The sequence below is a fragment of the Alligator sinensis genome, unplaced genomic scaffold (assembly GCF_000455745.1).
Source record: "Alligator sinensis unplaced genomic scaffold, ASM45574v1 scaffold874_1, whole genome shotgun sequence".
Classification (NCBI taxonomy): domain Eukaryota; kingdom Metazoa; phylum Chordata; order Crocodylia; family Alligatoridae; genus Alligator; species Alligator sinensis.
In genome coordinates this window covers 349,747-376,557 of record NW_005842302.1, presented here as the reverse complement: position 1 = coordinate 376,557, position 26,811 = coordinate 349,747, and the positions used below count along the sequence as shown (strand labels likewise).

The 26,811-nt window shown below is 47.7% G+C and overlaps 1 protein-coding gene across 5 annotated transcripts in view; it reads left to right on the top strand.

The window, feature by feature from the left end:
* Positions 1-26,811, top strand: part of NTRK3 (neurotrophic receptor tyrosine kinase 3) — a 296,675-nt gene that overhangs the window by 47,111 nt on the left and 222,753 nt on the right. For all 5 annotated transcript variants that reach the window (XM_006028277.3, XM_006028276.3, XM_025209688.1 and 2 more), the window contains exons 2-3: positions 10,748-10,822; positions 12,442-12,513. In XM_006028277.3, the coding sequence (XP_006028339.1) occupies positions 10,748-10,822; positions 12,442-12,513 (147 nt within the window). The remainder of the gene's footprint in view (positions 1-10,747; positions 10,823-12,441; positions 12,514-26,811) is intronic.

The following is a 26,811-nucleotide window of genomic DNA, read 5'->3' as shown; positions in this document are numbered from 1 at the left end:
CAGGAGGCTGGTAGCACTGCGGCTGGGTGTTCTTCAAGCACAGATGGACCCTGCCTCAGTCCTGAAGCAGCTATAATTGGAGACCCTCTTCTCTCCACATAGTCAGTATCTACTGGACCTTCTCATCATCCACAGGCCATTTTGGGAAATGTTCTTGTCATTTTGCTTTTTCCAAGGGCAACATTCTCTGGTTTTTTTGTTTCTTTACTCTTCCATGTACTTCCCCTCTCAGACACAGAGACCATTTTTCACGGGACTGGAGGAATTCAGCCTCCAAGGCCCATTTGCTGTGCTGCTTCTCAGGGGATCCAGCAAGCAATGCCAGCTAGGACACGTAGCCATTCTGGATGCAGGATCTGAACTCTGTTCAGACCTCGGATGCCATGTCTGGTTGAGTGCGCATTGGTACAAGTCTGAGCCTTGTTTCTTGCTGGCTGTATATTGGTCCAGTTTGTTTCCTGTACGTGTCATTTTAATGACCACCATTTGCTTTGCTTTGGTACCTTTCTGAGCCACCCTACCTCCAAGTGGTCCCATGCAGGACATGGGGTTGTGTGAAGTTGGGTCCATGGAAGATCAGCTTAGCTGCTGTGTTTCCAGAGTTCGGGGCATACCTTTTCGACAGCATCCACCCTCACCTGAGCTCCAGAAGGGCCTGGCTAGCAGAGGAGATTAGAAAATATAGAGGTGTGTTATGTTTAATGATCATTACCTTGACAAATCACAATTACACCCTAGTTACTCTAATAATAATTTCTGTAAACTGGAATATTTTTTTTTCTCCCAGAAATCTTGAATTGTCCTTTAGTGATGCCAGCTTCTTTGGTGCTGGGTGATCTGTGGAAAGGGGGATTCCACACTTTTAATGGGCAAAATATCACCCTCATAAGTATTTATTCTGATGCACTTTCACCTACTGCTCAGCTAGTGATTCACTTTTATACCTTCTATATTAAGGGAATTACATCCTTCATGCTTGCAGTTATTAAATGCATGTGATCAGTGCTTTATAATAAAGGTGGCTTGATTTCTTTACAGTTTCTTCAGAAAATCATGTTGAGTACTCAGGGGTGGGTTAAAGATGACTGCAAAATTTTGACATCCACAATCTGCTGTTTAGCTCTCATAGGGGAGATATTTTGGAGGGCATATGCAGAGGCAGGGGTTTTCATCCACAATGGACTTTCTTCTGTGTCTCACTCATGGGGTATGTAAGCTATGGTTGGAGTTGAGACAAACTGCTTTCCTCTTCCCTAGCAGTGATTTAGGAGCATTTTGATCTCTGATAAGAAAGATGAGGATCTTATTTAGATACCTATGTCTGGGTGCTGTGCTAGCAAGCAAGGTTAGCTGACCTCCATTTTACACCTTCCTGGGAGAAAATGAGTTCAAGGGGGAAATTAATGTCCCGAGTACCAGGTGTGCTGTGCAGCTGCTTTGGGTGGCCTGAAAATGACACTGAAAGCCATAGATGTGCAAATCCTTTGGACATCTAAATTTCCAGCCTCTGGCTAGACTGGTATGACTGCAGCAGCTTTGTGGAGAATGGCACCGAGCTCTGCTTTTTGACTGTGGCTGGATTGGGAGAGCTTTCTTTTTCAGCTAGCAGGTGTCCTGATTCATAAATGACCTGCCAGTGGCAATCCCTGGTTAGTGGAACAAACAGCTACTGTTAGCCAGGTATCTCGGAGCCACCATTAGCTGGAAAAAAGATGTCAGCGGGAGTGGAGTGTGCTGCACGGGTGTGCAGACCAGCTTCTCTTGGGTTTCTGAGAGATGCTCCAAGCTCGGAGAGGAAGGGACAAGTGCTGTGTTTCACAGAAGCATCTACATTAGGCGTGGTGAGTCCAATGAAGTCATCCATCATGCTTCTTCTGAGCCCCTGGCTAGGGTCAGCCCTGGGTTCCCAGACCTGAGATGATGCTTCAGGTGTGGGGGGGAGGGTTACATGAGTCACAGGGAAGGCAAGCGGAGATCTGTATTCTCAGAGAGGCCACTTGTACCTGAGCTATAGGGCCTAAGGGAAAAGGGGCTGAGTCACTCTGTTGTGAGTCTTTGCTAGCCTCCTTGGAAGGGAAAGGCCCCCTTCCCCTCCTCCCTGCTTGCTGTCAGCTCGGAGGAAGGCTTTAGCTGAGGCGGTGGTCTGAGCCAGCTCTGTCACCGTGCTGATCTGGTGGAACTTGCCAGGAATTGCTCATTTATTCTCTGTCACAGTTGTTGCCTTTGATCCCGGGTCCCTGGACTGAGCCTCTGAGTTCTGAGGTTTTGCACACACAGACACAAACTCATCTGAAAATTAAAGGGAAAAGCTTGTCTAGCACTAACTGGGAACATCTGGGCAGCATTAACCTGTGCGAGACGGCTCAGCTGTCACCGGTATCAGTGGGCTGTTGAGAGCACAAGCTCTTGGGAGACTCCAGGGAGGGGCGGATGAGCACTCTCTCCTCTGACTTCATGCCGATCCCATTGCCCCAGTAGAGCCCTAGAAAGTGGCATGGGAGCCTGCACAGGTGGCATCCTTCCTTCTCATCCCAGTGCCCCAGTGAGGTACTAGGAGGTGCTGTGCTCTAAGGACCCATGAGAGCAACTTCCTCTGGACCATTACAGACCCCAGTGCCCCAGCACTGTGCTATTTTCAGGTGGAGCATAAAGCCACAGGCCTCACTGCTGGATCTTGCATCCGATGGCCCTCACTATTGCAGTAGGAATCCTAACCCTTGGCTCCCTATGTGTTTTCCCTTCTACCCCCTGTGGTTGAAGCTGGAGGCTTAGCTTCCTTTCCATCCTGACATCTGTGCCAGGTGGCTGTATGGCCAACCAACCTTGTAGCAATGATTTGTCTGTGGTAGGAGAGCTGGAACTGGTGAAAAGCTGTGGGAACCTTTGTTACCATTACTCACCACTAAAAGAACAGGCATTGAAAGATGTGTCACTGGTAGGGCAAGGCATGCTCTTAGTTGAAGTGGCCCTAATAGGGGAGCAGGGGAGTGAGGGGAGGGGGAAGAGGAGTATGGGGAAGAGGTGGATGCTGTTCATAGATTCATAGATGTTAGGGTCGGAAGGGACCTCAATAGATCATCGAGTCCGACCCCCTGCATAGGCAGGAAAGAGGGCTGGGTTTATATGACCCCAGCTAGATGCATATCCAACCTCCTCTTGAAGACCCCCAGGGTAGGGGAGAGCACCAGCTCCCTTGGGAGCCCGTTCCAGACCTTGGCCACTCGAACTGTGAAGAAGTTCTTCCTAATGTCCAGTCTAAATCTGCTCTCTGCTAGCTTGTGGCCCCTGGGGGCGCCTTGGTGAATAAAACCTCACCAATTCCCTTCTGTGCCCCCATGATGAACTTATAGGCAGCCACAAGGTCGCCTCTCAACCTTCTCTTGCAGAGGCTGAAGAGGTCCAGGTTCTCTAGTCTCTCCTGGTAGGGCTTGGCCTGCAAGCCCTTAACTATACGAGTGGCCCTTCTCTGGACCCTCTCCAGGTTATCCGCATCCCTCTTGAAGTGCGGTGCCCAGAATTGCATGCAGTATTCCAACTGCGGTCTGACCAGCGCCCGATAGAGGGGAAGTATCACCTCTTTGGATCTATTCATCATGCATCTGCTGATGCACAATAAAGTTGAAGTACCTAAGATCAATCAATAGATAGGTGACATCTCCAGAAAACTCTGGAACTGACCCAGATCACCAGCATGTCCTCTGTAAGCTGCAGGAGATCCAATAGATTCATCAGCCATTCAGTTGTGGGGTTTGCAAGAAATCACTGCTTTGTCTTGTAGCAGCATCTCAAACAGAGCACCAGTTACAGCATGTACTGGGGTGGGAGTCATAAGAAGCCTTTGGGTCCGTCAACTTTTCATGTAGCCATCAGTCCAGGTTGCAGCTGGTGGCTGGCTTGCTTTCTCCTGACAGCTGGGGAGAGGCAAAGAGTTAGGTCCTGCTGGCTGATGCTCTTAGAAGAGGGCCTCTTTCTCCCCTTCACATTCGTGCCTGTGTGGTCTGACATGCTAGACAGTTTGTTTATAATGCTAAACATATCAGTTAATTGAAAGCTAATGCTGCTGTCTGGATCACTAGACATGAAATGCTCAGATGACAAATCAATTTCTTTGTTGGCCTACAAGAGCGCAGTCAAACACTCTGCTTGCTTTTCTATCCCGTGCGCACACGTATGTTTGTTCGGGCCCTGCTTGCTTACTGCAATCCTGTGATGCTTTCATGGCCCGGGATCTGAACACAAATGTGGCACTGATGCTGCATATCTAGGAAGGGGCCATCTCATCTGCTCAGGCATCATGGGCAGATGATGGTGTCTCGATGAAAAGCCACTCCTACAGGCTAGGCAAGATATAAATGGACTGTGTGTGTGAGATCATGCACATATTCTATATTTTGCTTTTCTGTGGTTTGTTTGTAGATCACAAAGTGCTTTTATAAAAATGTGTATAATTAGATAAATATTATTCTCTATTTGCAGAGGTAGGGGGAAGGTGAGGCCCAGGGAAGATAAGTGGCTAAGTCAAGGCTGCGTAGGAAGTCAGTGCCAGAAGCTATTTTGGAACCCATTTCTCATCTATAATGTAAAACATGCCTGGAATGTGTATAGACTATACAGTATACATCACCCTGGGGATGTATATGCCTGATATAAGGCATCGGACTCTTGGTCTATATCTCTACCCTAGACTTGCTGCAGGGGTTTGGTCACATCACTTAGGCCAATATTTTCAAAGGCAGCCCCTTGTTTTGGGTGCTCAGTTTGAACCGCTTGCTGGAGCCCTATTCCTAAGAGGAGCTGACACCAGGCACTGGTTGCTTTTACCTGGTGATGCAGATGCTCAGCATTGCTGAAAGCCAGTCTGCAGGCACTTACGCCCAAAATGAAGCAGCCAATATTACTGGTCACTTGAAAATACAGCTTCCAACCTCTCTCTGTACCTTTGTGTCTACTTGTGGGCAGTGGTGGAAATGATGCCTGCCTGCCTACTGACTACAACTGCTTGTAGTGATTTGAGATGTACAGATGAGTGTTAAGTGACAACATCTTACTGTGTTATTCCCAGGGGCTGTGGAAGCAGGCAATAGTGAACTGGTGAAGTGCGAAACTTTATTTCTAGTGATGTAACATGAACATCCTGGATCGATAGTGTATTACAAACAGCAACTACTGTTGAGCTTGACCTTGATGGTATGCAAGCTTTACAACAAATTTTGAAGGAAAGAGTAACTAAAGACCTGGAGGTAAATGGACAGTGGGTTATAATGCAACATAGTTTTACCAAAATTAGATTGGGCCAGACTAACCTGATACCATTTCTATAAGAGCTGGTAGATCTATTCTACTTGCACTTCAGAACCAAACTTGATATAGTGCCACAAAGGAAATTATCAGTTATTTTGGAGAAGATTGAGGGTGAGGAGGTGGGATTTGTACAACAGTTATAAGAGAACTGGCTAAAAAAGATGATGATGGGGACTGTGAAAAGGGAACGTTTCAGGCTGGAGGGGAGTTACTTGTGAAGCTCCTCAAGGATCAGTCTAGAGACTGATCTTATTTAATACTTTGACTAACGACTTTGGCATAGAAAGTAGGAAAGTGCTAATGAAACTTGCTGATGACATGATGTTGGGAGGCTTTATTAATGCAGCGGAGGATCAGGATTTCATAGAGCATGAACTGAATGGCCTTGAGAAATAGAAATGGGATGGAATTCAGTAACACAGGGCAAGAGCATGCATTTTAAGACTGATAATCTGAATGTCTTCCATGAGCTGGATCTCATCAGTTGGAAATGGCTGAGGAGGTGAAAGACCTATGTGTACTAGTTGTTACATGTGAGCCACCAATGTCTTCAGCTGTGAAAATAGTTTTGGACAGTGTCAGGGAAGATATTTCCAATAGTAATACTGTTGTCCAAGGCAGTGGTGAGATCTCATCTGGAGTACTGGATACAGGTCTGATGAGCCAAGATCAAGATAGATGAATTCTGATGGGAGCAGGTGCAGAGAGGCAGCTAGGGTGCTTAGAGAAAAAGAGACTAAAATGACTTGGCTTGTATAGCTTCACAAATTAAGGCTGGGAGCGGACACGACTGTTGTATGTAAATGTATCAGGTGGGTAAACATCCAGAAGGGAAAAGAAATTTAGCATCAGTGCAGGAGCAAATGGGTCTCTATTGGGAGGAGTAATTTTTGAATGGAGATATTGAAGGATTTTAAGCACCCAAGAAATTAAGTTCTACAGTGGGATTAGTGGAGAAAAATACTTGATTAGTTGTAAAATGGGGTTTGATCCCTTTATGAAAGGGATTATGTGATGGAGTTGTCTGCAGTAGTAGGGGGCTGGACTGGATTACCCAGGATGCTCCTCTGTTTTACATTCCTAATTCAGGATGGACCGAAATACCAAGTCTTTCCTTAGCCAGAGGGTCTGTTGTACACTATGTTTTGGGATTCCCATCTGTGATTTCCCTGTGTGTATGCACTTGCTTGTCCACATCTCTGCCTTTGTGCATAACGAATGTGGCTATAAATTAATAACATGTGAAAGGGGATCTGGGTTTGGGAGGTCACTTCTGGCCTTCAGGGGCTAGGAGGCTGCATTATAGGTCGAGTACTATCTCTGTGGGTGGACGCAGTCAGGTTTGATGTCACTGTTGGGACTGACTCCCTTGTGGAGTTTTGTGCCATGCTGAGTTGGGAGGATTCAATCACTGGCCTTAGGGATCTTGCCTTATATTTCCTAATCCTCAGCCGTCATGTGCAATTATGTGGCCAGAGGTTGGTTCTCACAGTGCAATTCAGTTGGCACTTGCATTTATCTATCTTGGGACATTTTTAATGCTCAGAAAAGACAAGATCGTGAGAGTTTTTTTAAAGCTTCCTTGGTACAGCTCTGACACATGCACCCTAACCCTGACCCAGAGCATACCAGCAACTTAGTACCGGGTCCTCAGGCAGCTGTACCAGCATATTTCTCTGCTGTACAGCAGCATCCTTGAGAGCTGATGTCTTGCCCACTTGTCTTTAGACACCCTTCACAGACCCTGGAGAGTTTCTTAACAGGTGCATGAACATTACGACCACATCAAGTCAGGTCTCAGTCTTTTGCTCCTGGGTTCTCGTCTCAGGGCTGCTCAGCCTGTTCCCTAAAGCTCTGGACCCTCATGTTTCAGACTTGGTATATGTCTTTTACGTCTCTAAGCACTTTGAAGGCTGCTTCCTGCCACAATGTTCCTTCCCAGTGGAGGGTCCCTCTCCAGGCTTGACACTGTGTTGGGGTGTGGTGACATTGTCAGTCTGCATCTAGCCCTGGACTAGTGTGGCTTGTCCGTCCATCATCCCTGGGTATGTTTTAGTTGTGGACCACCCATGAAAGCCTGCCAGTGAACTTCCATCTGACCCTGCATTTCTGCCCTTTGCTATTAATACGTGGATTCTCTGTACTGACTCCTTCTAGGTGGTCCTCCATTCTGTGAGTGACTGCCGAAACCACGTGTGTTGCCAGTGAATGCATCATTGCTTTAATAATATCCTGCATCTCTTTCTCACTGGAACACAGGCAAGCCAAGCTGATGAGCAGATAGTTTAAGATGAACTGTAACTTAAGCTGTCATGCAGAAGCCAGTTGGGATTTTATTTTGTGTCCTTAAGCTAACTGCTCTGGATATGCAGGCAATTACAGAACATGTGGAAATCAAATGCGTGTCTCTTCTGGGTCCTTGCACTTCTTGGATGCATGCACTGGGATCAGAGACATGTTCATTGCAGGAGTTTAGTTCATTTTTTTTTCCTCTTAAGCATTTAAGGAACAAATAAAGTAGGTCCACGAGCTTCCCTCCTAGAGGTGCTTTCTTCTTGAAGAATAAGTGCTACTTAAGCCTGAATACAGACCCCTGTTTGGGATGGGAGAGGTGGGGAGGTCTTCTCCTTTCCCTTCTAGACCTTGCATAAAATCCCCTCTTGGTTTAGTAAAGTGATGAAGTTTCTTTCCTGGAACCCACCATTGCTGCCCCTGGGTCTCTTGTGGTGATTTTCCCTGTTGGGTAGATCTCCTATGAGAAGTTGACCTGAATCTTTGTGCTCCGGGTAAGGTGGTCTTTGGCCTCAGTCTCTGAGAAAAGAACATCCACCCTGGGCTGGTGTTTTGTGGGTGATGGAGCACAGCCCTTAGCAGAAGGTGAGTTACTGGGACTCACGCTAAGGATGCATGTGAATTAGAGATTAAAGAGGTGACTACCTCACTGAGTCTCTCTGGAAGCTACCAACAGACCAGGACTCAAACCTCCAAGGCAGATGTCTTCAGACTCCAGTGAGCTGTCTGCTTATGGCCCAGCCATATGGCTGTCATGAGTGTGGGAAGTAGCTTTGCTCACCAATCTATATACCCTGTTGAAATTGCTTCACTGCTGAAGGCTTCTATAAAAAGTGGAAGGTGTTTTGCCCTTACTCATCCAGTGGGAAGTTTCCTACTGTTTCCAGTGCAGGAAGCATCACATGGGGGCAGAAAGAGTCCTGTTGTTTTGCAGAGGGGTAGTGCTACGGACTGAAAATGGCACGTAGAGCCAGTCCATTCTGGGTCAGCAATTCCAGGTCAGCCTAGGTTTGTGTGCAGGTCTGTTGAGTGGCTCATGCTCTGTGAGCTCGTGGGTGAAGCTCCAGTTCCTGGTAGATAAGGGTCCATTTCACCCCATTTCCAAAATCATCATCGACATGAACTAGTTCCTTTTTGGCCATGTCAGAACAGAGGTCAAGGCCAGAATGGGCCAAGGAGAATACATTTACCTCTCTTTGACTTAGGGTCCCACTAGGTCAGGGTTGAAGCCCGTGAGCAGGAGTTCAGGCCCGTCAGAAGCATGTCATGCTGCTGTTGCTGCTGCCTGTGTTGTTCCTATCATGTGGTTTAACAGGGGGCCCCATTATCTGGGGCTGTCGATCTGTCACCTTCCACCAGCTCTAATATTTACTGAATAAAAATTCAGTGCTGACAGATCTATTTCTGTTTTCATTCTCCATAACATGCCTGCCAGAATGCTCCAGGCATAGGAGGAATTCATAATAAAGACACGCTTTACAAACTCTGCCTGACACCACCTCACCTACAACACTCCCCAGCCAAGAAAGAGTAAGACCCTGCCTAGTCCCCTCTGTTAACTGGTTGGATAAGCATCGTTCCTGCCCTGTGGAGTTGATATAACAACCAACCAAGCCACCCTGCAGCTCCAGCCTCCCAATGAAAATCTAAGTTGTGTCCAGTAATGGAATGGGACAGGGTCTATATAGACTATCCAGTGCTTGGCAAGGAAGAGGTTAACCTCTGGTCAGATAGGGACTTGAAAACCACATTCAGAGAGCTGACACTGACTGTTGATGTGACCTTGGTCAAGTCATATGTTCCCTCTGTGCTTTGGCATCAGCACAGTGGTGTCAGTGGTAGGTCCTTCCCTCACAGGGTGCAGCGAGAATAAATCCCTTCAAGACTTTGAGGTGCTCTTGTGCTATGGGACAGGGCAGGAGAATTAGATGCTCACCCTGTGGGACTGTCTTCAGACAGATCGATCCATGAGCGAAGTGGCAGATCCTCCCTCCAGCTGCAGGTGGGGACACTGATTCCAGGCTTCATGCGAGCAAGTGGCCTTTCTGCTGTTGTGCTCCTCTTGCTGATGTGGGGCAAGTTGAGGAGCTCCCAGGGAAGTGGGGCAAGCAGCAGCTGTGCTGGCAGGGAGGGAGAGGGGCTGGGGGGGAGTTTAAAATGAGGGGATGTAGTAGGGAAAAGGGGAGGCCACAAGAAGCTGCCTCATCCCTTTCTACCCCGAGGGCCCCAAGCTGCTCAGGTTCATAGAGCCCCTTCATCTTCCCAAAGCTGCTTCAAGCTTTTATTCCCTTAGTTGCTATTCCTCAGGGGCCCAGACCCCCATCCTAACTACCACAAGTTCTCCATTGCCCCTGCTAGCTTCCCAGCTGCACCCCCCACCCCCCATTCCTAGCTCTTAGTTACTTCCAGCTTTTTTTTTTCTCCACCAAAGTATTCATTAGATCCCACTAATTCCCTTCCAAGCTCTGAGCCCCGATACTATGTGCTAGCTTTGGGTCTTGAGAGCAGCATCCCCTCTGCCTGGCCAGTTGGACTGGAAGACTCGGTCCCTCTCTCTTGCACCAGGTGCAGGGATCAAATGACTAGCTGTCATGGGCTCAGCCACCAAGTAGTTTAACGTGGCTCAAGTGCTTTTTTTGCAAGGATTTTGCTCATGATTTCTGTTTTACTGATGTGCCAAGTGAGATGCAACAGGGAATCAACTTGCCCAAGGATGCACTGTGCCCCAGAGGCAGAGTCAGGAACACAAGCCAGGACGTCGGCCTCCCAGCTGGTCTACATTAACTGCTAAGCCCTGCATATCTTCCTTGGCTTCTTAGTGAAAGATTTAAGGGTGGGAGCGGAAGGAAACCAAAGGAGATAGTTTTACCTGTAAAGGATCCAAGTAACAGAAATAAAAGTGATGCAAGAAATTGCTTATTTTCCTGGCGTTATGGAAACCACATAAGTTTGGGAGCATGGGGGTAGAAGATGCAACCGGGTCTAATCCTCACACCTTTCCCTTTCAGGGCAGAGCAAGGGGGTGGGTCTGTCTAATGGAGGGGCAGCTTTCTGGCTGCTGTCCACTGCCTGGGTCAAGCAGTGAGTCACCTGTGTGGAACAGGCCATCTTGACCTGGTTTGCTAAGAGCTGAGCTTTTCCTTCCTCTTCACAGACACATAGAAAACTGGAAGAACTTGCAGACGCTGAATGCTGTAGACATGGAGCTGTACACGGGACTCCAGAGGCTGTGAGTATGACCCACGTGTGTGAGAAGGAGGCCTGAGGGATGGGACTAGGCAGCTATTTTTGGCCTGGTTGGAAGGCTCCAGCAAGAAAGTGCTGCTCCTTTTGTCCTAGCACCTCTGCCCCCTTGATATTTTGAGCATGTTCAATGACTGGCTGCTATGGACAATAGTTTACTGCCAGACAGCCCAGAATGAAGAACCCCAACTTTTAACTTCGGATACTTTTCAGCCCTCATTGGCTCCCTGATCAGGCAGGCTTGAAGCTCACCACAACTCTGCCAGCTCATATTAATCCTGACTTATCTCACCCCCTGCTGTTCTAGTCCTGGGCCCATGCACTGCTCTGTAGATACTCAAAGATGCAAAGCGCCAGCTATTTCTAACTATTTAGGTACTTCCATGGCTCCCATCACCAGAGTACCCAAGTGCTTCACAATCATTAGAGTGTGTATCCGCATGGTACCCTGGTGAGGTAGAAAAGTATTATAATCCCCATGTTGCAGACAGGAAACCAAGGTACACAGAAATGATGTGCTTTGCCAGGGACTCAGAAAGTGTGGTAGATCCAGGAATACAACCCAGCTCTCTCAAATCCCCTTCCAGTGCCTCAAGCTGCCTGCTCCTCTCTTAAGCAGGAGATGAATGATGTTGTAGCGGACAATGGTTTTATAATGCACCCAGCATCCGCAAGGGGTTAAGTTGAAGCTGTCCAGGCCTATTTCACTGGGAAGCCTGCATTAGCTACCATTTGACCACAGGCCAGGAAAGGAGAGAGTATATTGCTGAGCATCCTGTAAACTGAACCCCTGCTAGTAGTGTATTTAGGAAATCCACAGTGTAAGCATGCTGGGTTGCTGGTTCTCATTTAATGTAGGAAAGCTGCAATGGAGCCAGGTATTTCTGTTCATAAAGTATATTAATAAATCATGGCTGTGGTGCTGATTTAGCTTCTCCAGAGCGACAGAGGAAGAGGAGCCTTCTCAAGTGTCCTTTTCCCTGCTAGGAAAAGGCTTGTTTTTCCCTGTGTGCTCAAAGCAAAGGGATTTTTCCTTCAGTAAAATATACATGGGGTTCCCCAGTGGATAAAAATGCCCATCACACATCTCTAGAGCAGTTGGCCTGAGGGACTCAGGGAACAGAAATAGCAAGGGATGTGGAGGCTGCAGGTGTGGCTTGAGGCTCATTGGCAGAGATGTGTTGTGGGAAGCCAGGTCTTCAATAGCGGGGAAGACTGCTGTCTGAGACTGAGACACATTGGTCATGCTATTGGGGGAAAAGGCCAAGATCGCAACAGTAGAGGGGCTGAACATTTGAGACTGAGGGGAAAGTCTGCACAGCAGGGGCTTGCATTTTGCCTGTTCTAGGATAGGGCAAAGTTTATCGCATTAGAAGCAACCCAGTTCCTCTTGATTTGCAACCTTACCCAGGTTATGTGCAATGAGAGATTAAGGCTTCCTCCTCTCCCCATACTCACTGACTCCCAAAGCATCCACTCCGATGCTGTCTCACTCGGCCTGTCACTCATTTGTATGGGCACCTCCTTAAGTTTAGCAAAGGGCTTTGAAAGCCCAGTGAGCCTCAGTCTTTTACTCTATCACTGTCCTTTTAAATCCTCTTCCAGGACAATCAAGAACTCAGGACTTCGAAATATCCAGCCACGGGCGTTTGCCAAGAACCCTCATCTGCGCTACATGTGAGTAGTCACCCCCTGACTCCAGTTCTGTTGCATCTCTTTGGAAAGGTTATCGCCAATCCTGTTATTCCTCAGGGTGGACCAGTGAGGGCAAGTGTGGAGAAGCAGGGGATGGAGTGTGCCATAAATAAAGGTAAATGAGCATGGGGAGAAGAAAACAGTGAAGGAGCCAGTAAAGGAGACAAGGGTGCTGACGGGGGTTGGAGAAAGTGCAAACTCTGAGCAGGTCTTTCTTGCTGGGCAGTTGACAGATTAAGGGGTCTCATAATAGGGCTGGGTTTGATTGAAGTTCTAATGAGCACTCATTTCATTAGCAGCCCTGAGGCAGCCAGTAGAGGTTTGCCTTTCTGTGGAGTTCAGGGGTCTGCGGATGGGGGCAGCAGCATGCCCCAGCACACAGCCTGAGCCCGCACAGCTCGTTAACTTCTAACAAATAGGGGTTTGCAGACACACATCTACCTTCCTTGCTTCAGGCATGTGGCTGACAGTTGTGCTCCTAATTATTGACTTGTTAAAATGGCATCTGAGTGGGTCCGGCCTGTGATGCGTTTGTCTGGAGGTTCAGGACATAGAAGCCTAGGATCATAGAAAAGTTGGGCTGGAAGTGACCTCCTGAGGTCATCGAGTACAGTGCTTCTCAGCCTATTTTGTACCAGGACCCATCTGTAAACATCAGTGACCAGTCCTGACCCAGTGCCCCTCACTCCTGACCCACTGCCTCCACCCCCAGACCCCCAGTGTGTGGGGCAGGGGGGCCCTAAGCAGCCCCTCACAGGCTGGAACTTTGCAAGCCTGCAAGGGAAAAGCCACGGTTTCCCATATTTTCCTCCTTCAAGGGAGAATCGATTGCTAAAGTTTGATCCATTTTTAAAATTTACTTGTTACACTTTCATATATTTTTGTGACCCACTTCTGGGTTGTGACCCACAGACTGAGAATTGCTGATCTAGTCCAACCCCTGTTCAAGGAAGGATCATCCCTGATTCAGCCAATTCAACCATTCAAGTGTTTGTCTCATCTGCTCTTAAAAATTTCCAAGGACGGAAATTGCACATCCTCTTTGGGTAGCTTGTTCCAGTGCTTAACTCTCCCCATAGTGAAAGGTTCTTACTGCCCAACCTAAATTTCCCTTGCTGCAATTTAAGACCATTCCTTCTTGTCTTGTCACAGACCATAGTGTATCTCCATCCTCTCTGTAATTGCCCTTCAGGTATTTGAAAACTGTTATCAAATCCACCCCCCCTCAGTCTTCTCTGGGGATGTTGATAGGGCCTGCGACTCTGCAGTCGGTATAGGAAAGAGGCAAGCCATTCTATAATGCCCCGCCAACCTGGGAACTTCTGAGCATGCTAGATGGTGTCCCAAGGAACCTCCAAACCCAGGAGCCTTTATCTTTTCTGTATAAAGGGCTGCAGTATTTTGTTTTCCAGAACAATAAGTAGATGAGTTCAGCAGTCTGAATTCCCAGCCTATGTACAGATCACACATTTGAAATAATGTGCCTGAGTGATTGTTATGAGAGAAGACTCCCCTGAGCTCTGGTGTGGGGACAGGAGGTAAAAGCTGGACTGATTGGTTAGATCTCTTGTGTCCACATGCCTGGGGAGAGCAGTATGTTGAGCAGTTGCTTTGAGTCTTCTGCTGTCAGCCATTCCAATGAAAATCAGTCATAACTTCCAAAAATATTCACCCTTTTAACTTTACAGGCATGTGCTGCCGTCAGCATGGGCATGTTACTGGTAAAGGGAGATAAATGAAGCCTTCTCAGTGGGGTATATTTGTCTCTTGATGTCTGCACAGAGGGGATGTGAACTCAAAAAACAAAAAGCTTACTCTTGGAAAACCGGTTACAGTTGCCAAGTGACAGCAAAAGTACTTGCTTAACAGACCATCTACTGAACCCAAGCACTTAGAAATCATGGTCATAAGTAATTAAGGACATCAAAAATTTTACAGTGCCACAGCATAAACCTTATATAGAGCTTAGAGAAGTGCATATTCCATTAGGATATACCATACTTAACTCTGACCTTAGAAGTCCTCTAATGTGTAGTCTGAGCTATTTTGATTGTAGCATCTAAATATTTTATTTAATTTTATTATTTTATTTCGGTAAGAGATACCAGTTCATGGAAATATGATGACTTAATGCACTTATCAATCAACTGTTGAATTGTTTGGTCAAATAGTAGTGTTTTCTGCTTTGTCGGAGTAATACTGCATATAATTGATGAGGTTATACATGTATGCGTTTGTACATGAACCAGTGGCTTGAAGTTGCAGTAAAGTAGATTTAGGTTGGATATCAGGGAAAACTTCTTTGGTGTTCAGACAATGAGGCAGTGGAGTAGACTGCCAGGGGAGGTTGTGGACTCTCCATCACTATGAAAGGCTAGGTCTATGTTCTACTATGGGTATTTCCCATACTTCTGGGTTTTGATGGTTGCTATCTCCCTCCCGCTTGGTACTACATATGTTGTGTCAGGGTGTTTAAGCTTTCCTCAGAGGCATTGTGTGTTGGACACAGCCAAGGCTGGGGACTGTGACTGAAGTATGCTAGTGCTCCTACAGAGACTTAAAGCCAGAGGTTCCTGGCTGCGAAGGGTCTTGCCCCTTCTCTCAGGCTCAGACCAATCACTATATTTGTGTTCAGGAAGGACTTTTGCCTATGGTTGGATTGGTTTAGGACTGTGGGGGGTTTTGCCTTCCTTTAGCAGGGGGGAGTGGGATCTACCCAGGAGGGTATGCTAATAACCTTTTATCAAAGCAGGTGTTGGCTGCTGTGGTTCCTCTGCTTTACCTGTGGTGTGTTAGGGTGCTATGTCTTGTGTTGTGTCAGGGTTGACAGTACTTATGTCAAGTTTAGATTATAGATTGTACGGGATGGTTTGGATAGGGCTGATCCTGCCTCAGGCAGGGGGTTGGACTAGATGACCTCTGGAGGTCCCTTCTAGCCCTACTTCTCTGTGCTTCTATGTGAACCTGCATTTGAGGCTACTCAGTTTGTGTCATTAATGTGTACATAATTGTTTCTTTTTCAAAATGGTTTCCTTTTAGGCTTTTGTAATTACCGCTGGGGAAAAAAAATAGCATTTATCATGTCAGAGTTAAGGTTTTTGCGTTATGATGAAATACGGGTTTGTTTACTGTGTGGGCTGGGTAAGATTTATAATGTCCTTTAATGTATTTCTTTCCTTGTCTTTCTGGCACTCAGATAAGTAAGTGTATTGTTCAGTTAACATCCTAATGGATTTTGGAAACTAACATGCTGGGCGCTATTGTATGCTCCGGGTATGCCTGGTTCAGAAGGAAGTAGTGTATGTTTTGAGAGAAGGCAACATTTCTGTTCTTCTGGCTGCTGTGCTCCCAGTCCATGAAAGATGAGTCTGTGCTTTTGGTTGTGTGTGCTCAGGCAAGTCGTCTTGCTGTAGAGCCCTTTCCATGTGTGACATTCACAGCTGCTTTCTGTCTGAGGCATCTCTGGGATTGACATCCAGGATAGACTCCCTGGTTATCTTCTGAGTCACTCTAACAAGAAGGAGACCTCTCCTGGCTCCAGCAATTAGCAGTGTACAGAGCTGTGGTCGTAAAATAAGAAACCTTGGATGGTGCTGGGAGGAACCCAGACCTAGGACTGCCTGTCTAAGGGTATTTCTGTGTTTCAGACTGCAGGGTAATGTAGAGATAATGTACAAGAAGCAGCATAGCTGCAGTGGCAGACATCTCGGTGTGGGACAGCTACCCTGCCATAAAACAGGGTACTACACTGCTGAACAGCAAGGTGAGTTAGTTTGCATAAACCCCCATGCTGCCCTGACTGGACTCTTTCTGCTGTGCAAGCCAACTAACTTGGGCATCATTAAACCACCCAATGCTGCAGTCTGCCATAGGTGTTTATGCTGTGCTCTTTACCCCTGTCTCATGTAAAGGATATCTTAGCCTTTAAATGCCTCTGTCCTAGAGAGAAGTGGCTTTAGCGATAACTCAGGGAGTCTTCTGAGTTAGAGGACTGGGGTAGATAAGGGCAGAGCAGGGGTCTGGGCCCTAGTGGAACAGGATTTGGTCTCATGCTGAATGCTCATATGTCTGTCCCCTCTCCCTCCATTACCTGGCCCACCCAAGGCTTCCCATTTGGTTTCCCCATAGCCCCTGGACCAGCCTTGCAAGCATCTGATGGCTTGCAAAAGTCCCCTCCAGAGACGCATTGAGAGACTTGTGCCAGCACAGCAGGACAGCCTTCCTTCTTCTTCCCAGCTGCTGCCTCGGAAGGAGCTCGGCCTGCTGGGGGCTTGACATTTTTTGCAGCAGCCGCACGTAGAAGCTGGGGATAAAAGGATTAGTGGAAATGTCACTCTGCTCATAGTCTTGGGCTGCCCTCGCTGGGTACAGTAGCTGGCAAGATCAAGGGATACTGTCTCATTCCCCAGCAACAGGAGCGGCTTCCTTTTGCTGAAGCTGGATGCAAGTCAGGGCTGGCAGTGCGGTGGTCTTCCCCTGCTGCTGCTTCGTTGGGGATCTTGCCTCTTTTCCTTTAACAATTTTTTTCACTAGGCCTCTGGATCATTTTCCCATCTGAGCCACTGGACTCCTCCAGGTCTTTTCTGAGGAATAGCTGGGGGGCCTACAGTCAGGCTCCAGGGCCACTGGCAGGGCTGCTGAGGACTCAGGTCCTAGAGGTGCTGCACTCCAGGACAGAGCTGCACTCATGCAGTGAACTTTTATTTGCTTGAATGGTTATTCTTGACCCCAGCTCCTCAGTGAAGTAATGTTTTTTCTCCCCTCAGCCTCTTTGAGAGAGGTTTCCACCTGTCAAGCAGCCTGGGTTTCTTTGCTGCCTTCCAGTGCCTTCTATTTCTGGCCCTTTCTCAATGCACTTACGAGTCTTTAGACCCCAGCTGTGCAATCACAAGCAGATCACTTATTCCGGCTCTAATTGCAGGTGCTCTGGTTTGTTAGGGTTTATTTAAGATAATGGTTCTGAATGAGTTTTTCCTTTGAGGAGTAAAAAAGGAAAGGTGAGGCCATTGAGAGGTCTGCAGCATTTGGATGCTTAAGTACTTGGAGTCTGCGGGGTTCCAAAGTGTTGCCTGATAGGGGATCTTATCTGCCTTTGGGTGGTTAAAATTAGCCCTGCAAGTGTGAGAGGAGAGGGAGAGGGGCTTGTTATGTGTGTAACATGGAGAGGGGCTTGTTATGTGTGTAACGCATAGAGAAGTGACTGACTGTGGAAACACCATCCCAGAGTGGAGATGCATGGATTCAGTCTCTACTTAGAGTAGAGTAGAAATAGTCTCTACTTCATCTTTGGTTGCGAGGAGAAGTAGGTTTTCAGGGCCCCGCCACTTCTTGATATAACTACAGCTGCCAACAAAGGTAGGGGGATTCATCCCAAATGTGATGGCAGTTGATGCAATGTGTGTGCGCCTGCCTGCTGGGAACTGCTGATCAGCTGTGGGATAGGGATGGCCTGGGTCTGACCTGGATCTGGATCTGGTTCATGTTTGTGGCCAGTAGATTTTTGCCAAGACTCTGGAGGGCTCATAATTGAGTCTAGATTCTGCAGGGATTAGGGCTGCTGGCCCCATTGTGGGGCAGTCTTTGATACCATCTTAACTAACACCAGGATTGCTCTGTTCTGGCTTCTTTTGGGAATCCAAGCAGGTCTAGGCTTGGAGACAGAGCTCCAGATAACAAGGTCATTTGTGAACCTCACAGCCATTCTGTTTTAAGTGCAGAGAGAATTTATGGTTACGGTGAGCTGTACAAGCTCAGCCTGTGGGCTCGAGGCCTTTTAGTAAAGGATCTCTGGGAAGTGCAGTCACTGAGTCTGGAGGTTATTTGGGGAATATAGGTGGAAAGCAAACTTGTTTTTTCAGAAGTTCCCTTTGCGGTCTGGACCATCTTAGCCCATGCATCTAGCTTTCTTTTGTCATTGTAATGGCAGGAGCAGTAGACACAGGGGACAAAGGGTCCAGCATTCATGCCTCTGCCCAGGCTAATTGAGGATGGGGAGATGATGTTTATCAGTCAGAGCTGGAGGACTGCAAGGAGTGCCTCTTGCTAGAAGGGCAGAGATGCCAGTCACCTGGCATTAGATGCCCAGAGATGCCAGTCACCTGGCTGGGACTGTATGACCCAGGGCAGGGGGTCAGACTCGATGATATTGAGGTCCCTCCCAACCCTACCAACTATGAAACTATGAAACCAGCCAGTTTTCCCACCCTCAGCTGGAAAGTGCACTGCTTCTGTCATGGACATGCCAGCTTCTAGGGAATGGGGTTCCCCATTTGCTGAGATATGTGCCCAGAATAGAAAGGTCTGCAAGTGAGGATTGTATATTGAGGAAAGGAAGGGAAACCGCTGCTATTTGCTACCTTCTTTCCACCAGGGCTCTGGGAAAGGTGCTGAGGAGGTCAGGAAAGGCCTCCTCACTGGACCTTTCTCCTGTAAGAGACAACCTGTAGAATAAAAAACCCTGTGGCAAAAACACAGAGATCTGGCTGCCAAGGAACATCTGGCCTTCCTGTCCTCACTGCCTGCATCGGAGTGGCAGAGGTTAGACACAGGAGGGAGAGGCTGTTGTTTTTCAGTGTTGACTAGCCTTAGGCCTTCCATCTCCCCCACCCGTCATGGGAGAGAGATCAACCCTGCTAAAACAGCGTGGCCTTGGCAGCAGATTAGTGGAGTGTGTCCTGGAGAGCCCAGCAAAGGTGAACGTGTGAAATGAGTTTGGTGGGTCTGAGCCCAATGGGCAAGGTTATATATTGTGAAACCCATTGCTGCAATGGTACCAAGGGACCTGCTATGTGAGGGCTTCTGCTGAAAGGCCCAGGCTTATTTCCTAAACTCAATGGAGTTTGCTTCAGTTCAGGAAGGAAACGTGTAGTGCGTGGTACAGTATGTAGGGACATCCCCTGCTTAACCTGATCCAGACACATAGGCTTTCAGTGCCCAGAGGTGCCAGTATGACACCTTTTCCCCAGCACCAGATTCTCCTAAAAAGTGAAGGACACCATAGAAACAAAGAACAAGAATCCCCTGTGATGCCTAGAGAAGCAAAATCCTATTGCTAATGGCAAATGGGAATGGGGTAGGGAGTGAGGGCTGGAATTGAAATGTAAGCTGCAGAAGAGGATTGGCGGAGACACACAGCTATGTGATTTACCTGTTAATGTAATTCCATGTCTGTTCCTAAGCCTCCCACGGGGGTTGGTAATTCCATTTTGGGCACAGGGCAGGAGGCATGACAGTGTCCCCCGGATCCCTCAGTGCCCTTTGGATTGGCTGACACTGGGCTTGGAGGTATAAAGAACTGGTCCATTAGTCCTTTCAGCCACCCCATAGTACCTCCTTATTGCTTGGTATCCTCTATCCCCATCCTCCACTGTCAGCTCTGCTGCTAAATTGACTGCGGTTGTTTCTAAACACTTTCTTGAATCGCTGACACTCGGTCAGCCAATTGGTAGGCGCTTGCTTGCATTTGCAGAGGGTAATCGCGCGCACCTTATTTATTGTGTAGTAAAGAAAACAAATTAAGGCCCCGTAATTATAGTCAGGCGCACTCTTAAATAAAGCTTAAGTAGTCAGAATTCCATTTAGAATATTAATAATTGTTGTTTCCATCTGCATTCTCTGGCTGTTTTCCCCCCAGTCTGCCTTCTGGAGGCTTACGTGCTCTCTAAATGGGATCACGGGCCTGCCGCGGCGCTGTTCCCGTCGCAGAGTTCTCTGTCAGCCGTGCTTTGATAAAGCTGTCACCTACCCTCCTGCCAGTTTTCTGCCAACCTGAAAGATAGAGACCTCTGATAAAACCAGAGTGGGGCTTGAAGCCTTTATACAAACTGCTGCCTGGTCAGCTACTATGAAGCAAATGGAGACTGCAGTGACTCCTGTCTGTGGGGAGGGAGATTTGTGCTGCCTATGATAGATTGGTTTTTGAGCATGGTGTATGTGGGCTGCCTGCCTGGTATTCCATCAGAGATTTTAGCCTTGCTGTTGTATCTGTCATGTCTTTGCTGATGTAGATGGGGGTTGAAGAGGACAGGCGTGCAGCCATTAGAGACGAGATAGGCCTCTCAGGCCACTTGTTGTGTAAGGATCTGTCTTGCCCAGTCAGAGGATGGAGCAGATGATCTGCCAGCCCCGTTTCACTGTCAGCTCCTATGACATGATTAATTTGAGTCCTCCCCAGCCAGTCACTGCAGGGTGCGAGGGCTTGGCCCTAGAGTCACAGCCAAATTCTGGTCTGGGGATACGCATTCTGCTTACCTGAAATGCCATCTCTGGGTCTTAGCTGGACTGCTCTCTAGACTCACTGCATGGTGTCAGGGAGAAACTGCTTTCTACCCCACAGGCAACCACACTCCAGAATGAGGGAATAGATAAGGGGGAATGGGTGTGTGGTGGGGAAAAAGAAGCATTGGATTGGAATATCCTGGAGGAAGGTTACAGTGTCAAAGTACAAGCACACGCACGGAGAAGTCACCAGGAGGTAAGTGAGGGTGTGAATTTACCTGGCATCAGCTACTATGGGGTAACTGCTCATTGGAGCTAAGCAGGAGGTAGTTTCTCTCCCTCAACCGGGATAAGATCATGTGCATGGGCAATCAATGTGGAGTACCCGATGAGCTGTACATTCATGCCCTAGATGAACTAGGCTACTTGTTTTTGTGTGCTAGTGTTTCTGGATACTGGATGAAAGGAGGAATGTGGACCAGGAGTGTAGACCAGTGATTCTCAACCAGGGTGCCAAGAGATACCATTAAGGATACCACACAATATTACCACTGTTAGGTATGCAAATTCCTACATGCAATTCAAAAGATAGGCTCAGAGGGCACATCCCCATGAGTGAGAGTGTGCATTCCTCAGGGACAAGTAGCAGTGGCACATATTTGTGCCACTGCTAGTTGCCCCTAGGGAATGCCCCTGCATGTATCCTGTGGCATGTGGCAAGTTGCCCCAGGTTGGGTAATGGAGGCTAGGGCCAGCCCCTGGGGTCAGAAGCCTTACCTGGGGTTCTGGGGGGCCTCCTTGGGCTCCAGCAGTGGCAATCTGGGTGTGCAGAGACTGGCCAGCAGCTGGAGCATGGCTCTGACTGGCTAGGCTCTGGTTTTGCGGCTGTGCACCACCCCATTTTTTCTGGTGCAGGTTTTTTTGAAACCCCACAGCACTGCAAATTAGCAGTGCAGCAAACACCTGTATGTGCAGTGTGTGTGTTTTGCAGTGCCATGGACATATCTGCAGTGCCAAAAACCCCATGTACTCACTCGTTTGGATGCACCAGAAAGTTCAAATAAGGGTCTACAGTGTGAAAAACATTGTCATGTTGTGTCTTCCTGAGCATTTTGAGCAGCAGAATTGCTCTATTATTTTTCTGTCATCAAGAAACGAATGAAAATTTAAGAGCTGGCCTTTTCTGTGTGATACCTCGAGTCTGGAAAGGGGTGTTTTGCTTGAGTCTAAGCAGGGTGAGAACCACTGCTGTAGATTGTAAGGTATCTGGGGTAGATGAGGGCTGCTGAGTCAACACTGCATGCTTCTTATTGATGATCTTTGAAAGCACTTGCACGCTCCAAGCACCCTTCTCGCACATCTTCAAGGACTGCAGACAATTGACCCTCGCTGCTCATGTCCCTTGGCATAGCGTGCATGTGTGTTACCGTTTAAACCACTTTGTCCTATTTGATTCCATGAGCTCATTCTGGCTAAACAGATAAATAAACAGATAATGCATTTGACTTCAAATCATTGCAAAAATAATCCTGTTAACTTTCAACTGTGGTTTCAAGGTCATTTGCCTTTGCTCCCTGGTGAGTGATCCCAGGTGTGTTGTTAAAGGAGCCAGGGTACTTTTTTTTAGCTTAACTCTTTCCTTGTTCTTCCTGGCCCTTCTGGGAGCTAGGAACTTCTTCCCTGATTCAAAATATCATACGGCTTTACTCTCCCTTTTCCAGATGCCTCCTCCATATTTTGTTCTTCAGTTAAGTCTTCCAGCTGCAACCTACGCTCCTGACAGTCGTTTTCTTCCAGCCTTAATTATAGTATATTAACATTTGAACAAACAACAAAATATTGTTTAAAAAAAAAGGATGCAGTGCATCTGTAGCAAAACAGTTCTCCCCATCCTTCTCCTCCCCCTCATAGTTGTCCTTCACTGAGTATATGATCCTTTGCTAGTGTGTCTCTCTCTAATTAAAAGTCTGATCCTGCCAGTGTTTGGCACCTCTCATTTTGCATGTATGTGATGGAGAAGATTGTGTTCTCAGCACCTCTTGGGAGCAAGCTCTTAATTGACTCGGGGCAGGCTTGGTTTTCTGGGTCTATTTAATTCCTTTATAAAGTGGCATGCGTGCCCGTGCTGTGCACAGCTGTAATAAATAGTAGTAATGTTCCCTTAGATTCCCATAAACCCTCTCCCAGAGCTTCCCTACCTGCTTTGTCCCCTGCATGTCAGTGTAGTGCAGTTCCTAGCTGATATGCTAATCAGCAGCGGTGGGTGGATGGCATGTTTATTTCCAATCGTTACCTCACACGACTGATAATCAATTTGAAGCATCTCCTCATTCATCTGGAACAACAGCACCGGCAGGATGTGTATTTTAGCAGCCATTGTTCACAAGGCCAGAGGAGAGACCTGGTCTGCGTAGAAACCAAAGGCTTTGGCTTTTTGTGTTAGGCTGGCTGCCGTAAATCTAAACCATTTGAACCTTGTTCAAAGGCTAATGTCTGAGTCTGGTGACAGTCAGAGATGTTTATAAGTGCCTTGCATGTTCAAAGCAATGCACAAACATTCATTAGTCTTGGCTGCCCTCCTGTTAGGTAGGCAGGGGAGCGTTAGCCCCATGATACAGATAAAGACCTGAGAGACAGCGAGTGAGAAGTGATTTGCCCAAGGCCTCCCAGTGTAGAGCAAGGATTAGCATTTGGGACCCCAGCTCTCCCCATCCCAAATATGACCAGGGGAGAAAGGGGGCTGAGTGCATCCTGCCCACCCTCATCCACAGATGCACTTCAGATCCAGAAAAGGGCTGCCTTGGGCTCATCCCCAATCCCTGCTCTTGTGCCTGTGGTTTCCAGCAGTCCCTGCTGAGGTGGCACTGGGGACAAGACCAGTAGCAGCTTAAGCAGTGGAATTCCATCTCTGGAAGGTGTCAGTGGACTTGGGTGGGTGGGTGGGTGTATCCTTGGTCCCATTGTACCTGAGAACCACTGCTGCTGTGATCTAGGCAAGCCCTTAGATGGGTGCTTGTGGCATCAGACTAGACTGTGTTTGTAGGGTTGCAAGGCTATGGAAGGACAGATGTATTCTACAGGTATTCAGAGAGGCCTGGTGACCATGCGTCTGATGCAGTGTAGTGGGAGTTGAGAGATACAGGGTTGTTTCTAGCTCTGTCTCCTGAGCCCTTTGCTGTCTGGGGTGGGACCATAATACAAGAAAAATTGTACAATGATGTAAATGATATGTTCCCAGTCTATTCAGGTGCTTTCCCTATGCTGTCTGCTTAGTGTTTGAGCTCTTAGGCATTTGCTTATGCTTTCACTTGGCTCTACAGCTTTTTGAAATATAGTACCAATGCTTCCAGGGACACTGTCTTGCCGGTGTTTGCTCCTCACTCCCTTCGCTCCTTTTTATTTCATACCACGCTGCCATTTTGAACTTGATCCATCATCTTGCTGGCAAATGCCTGAAACCACTGATAGATGTTTTGCTGGAACACTTCTGCTTCCCCAACCCTTATTTTAAATACAAATCCTTTGCCTTGGCTGCCACCTTATTGCAAACTAGACCTGCCAGCCAATCTAGTGTCAGGGTCTCACATCTCTTATGACTCTGCTTCCAGGTTTGGGATACAGGAAAATTAATATGGATTTGGGGCCACGGTCATTCCATCATTTCGTTCCATGTGGCATGCCCTGCATTGTTGTCATGGCCTGATGCATGCCTTGTCATGATTGAATTTGCCTGTGGGAGATGTTGTTAGGGGCAGGAGGCCGATCTTGGATGTGCCTTTCCTGGCATCCCTGATCCAGAGCCACATTTGCATTGGGTAATTGCCACTGAACCTCCCAAAAGAAAGAGAGCAGAGAGAAATGTGGAAGGACCTGGTTCTTGGAAATCTTTCCCTTGAAGTTTGTGGGATGCAAGGGTCAGAAATTATTTAGAGGCTCCTTGTCCCGTGGGGAATGGGAACACTCCAGAAGCAGCCTCTGCTTAGCCCTGTTGGGGCAGAAATCTCCAAAGAACACAGTGGGGTAGTTAATTGGCTATTGCAAAAACTTGTGAAAACCTTTTGATAGCATGTAGGACAGGACAAGTGATAGTTGTATTTTCCATGGCAAATGGCAGGTAGTTTCAGCAATAACCTGAGCTAGGTTATTGCATCTCAAGGATGCTGCCTCACTAACAACATGACCGTCTTCTCCTGGCAGACGACAGTGAACACCATCCCTGTGAAAGAGTAACATTCCAATCATATGTTATTTGAGCAATAAGACATGACAGGGTGTGAATGATGGGGCATTAATTCCTGCCTTGTGTGTGGCTAGGCAAGAATTTAATATGCCATAACTTAGGCAGTGGTGTGTTTTATTAGAATTATAAAATTTTATGATAAAATTGTAGTTTTTGTTCCCCACCAAAAAAAGGCCCCCTGTTTATATATGTTAAGAGCTGTGCGGTGAATTATGCTGGAGCTGGGAGATTGTGTGGAATGCTTATTAACCCGTCGGCACCAGCTTCAGCTTTATGTTGTCATGAGGAGCCTGGAGTGGGATGGTCTCTGTTGTTACTCTGGTGACGCATGCGTGCCGGGAGTACAGAACCTGTCAGCAATAGCACAAGATAAGATACGGCAGTAGGCTGGATCCCATGGAGACGCTACCACAAACAAGTGTGTGTTTGCACTAGGTGTGTGGGCTGTAGCTGTGTTGGTGGTCTAATAAAAGATATTGGATTTACCCAGAGAACCTTGTCTGCCTATTTGCACTAGAACAGCTGGCAATCAGGCATGCTGACACGCACCTTATTACGTTTACACTGGGTCTCCGCATATCCCTGGGGCACCAGCTTAGGGCACCTGACGGGGTTGTTGCATCTCCTTTATACTTTAAATGAACCGGGCATGCTAAAGTGCACGCCTCTTGCTGGTCCGTGGGTTGGCAGTCTGGTGCCTGAGCCTCTTACCAGCAGAAGCTTCCTCTCTTTGCCCCTGTGATAGAACCAGGGCTCTTCAGCACCATGGCCAGAGCATGCAGGGAAACCCTAGGCCTCCCACCACAGAACAGGAGGTCACTGGGAGGCCTTCAGAGCTCTGCCCCCCTGCACACACTTCTGTTCTCCCCCTCCTCCCAGTATAATGCCTTCCTTTCTCCCATATCCCGCTTCCCAGTATTTGAGCTCCTGAGCCACGATCTGTGTTTACAGCTGCATATATCCAGCTTGCAGGTATTTGCTTTCTGTTTCTAGCAGCCAGGTTCAGGGGTAGGAGAAATGGCTCATCCCTGCTGCAGGATGCCACATGGGGTTGAGTCAGAGGTATGATGAATCTGATTTTGCTTTGGCCTCTTCCTGGGGGATGCCAGCATGTCTGATTGCCCTCGCATCCTGCAGTGCCATCTTCTTCCCCATCATGGGGCATCTCCCCTCCAGAGCCCTGGGTTGAGAGAGTTTATTTGCTACTTCATATCAGATGAAACAATCTCCCAGCAGCAGCTCCACTTTGCAGACTAGATGAAATTATCTCGCAGTTTGGCTATCTTGGAGCTCACAGTGGGGCTACCCATGTGATCGTTTGGTCCTATCAGAGACATAGCTGTATTATGCCCTCCCCCCATGATTCATCTGTCATATTCCATCAAAGGGCACAGGATCTGCAGACTGGGCAGTATTAAGAATTGGTTACAACAGTGATGGGCAAGAACCTGAATGGAATTGAGAATTACGGACATCAAGGGTGGTGGGTGAATTTGGGCCAGAAATGGCTCTAAACCTCCAGCTCTGTCACATTTTACCCAGCCGTGTTTGCTATCAAGTAGAAATAATCTACCCCATGTGAATCTGGCTAAGTGCAGGTTTCTGCTGGGCTTTGCTAGATGTTCTCTGCCTCAACCCCCTGCAGACCTGGTGGGTTCCAGGGAGAATATGCAGTTTGGAGCAAGGCAGCTTCTGCCTTGATGTAGTGTTTGTCTTTCAGGCTGAGTGTTTTTCTTGCCTTTTGATGAAATTGTTTGACTGTTTCAGTTTCGCCTCCTGCTATGGAGGCTCTGCACTGCAGGGGCGGGGGGGGGGGGGGGGGG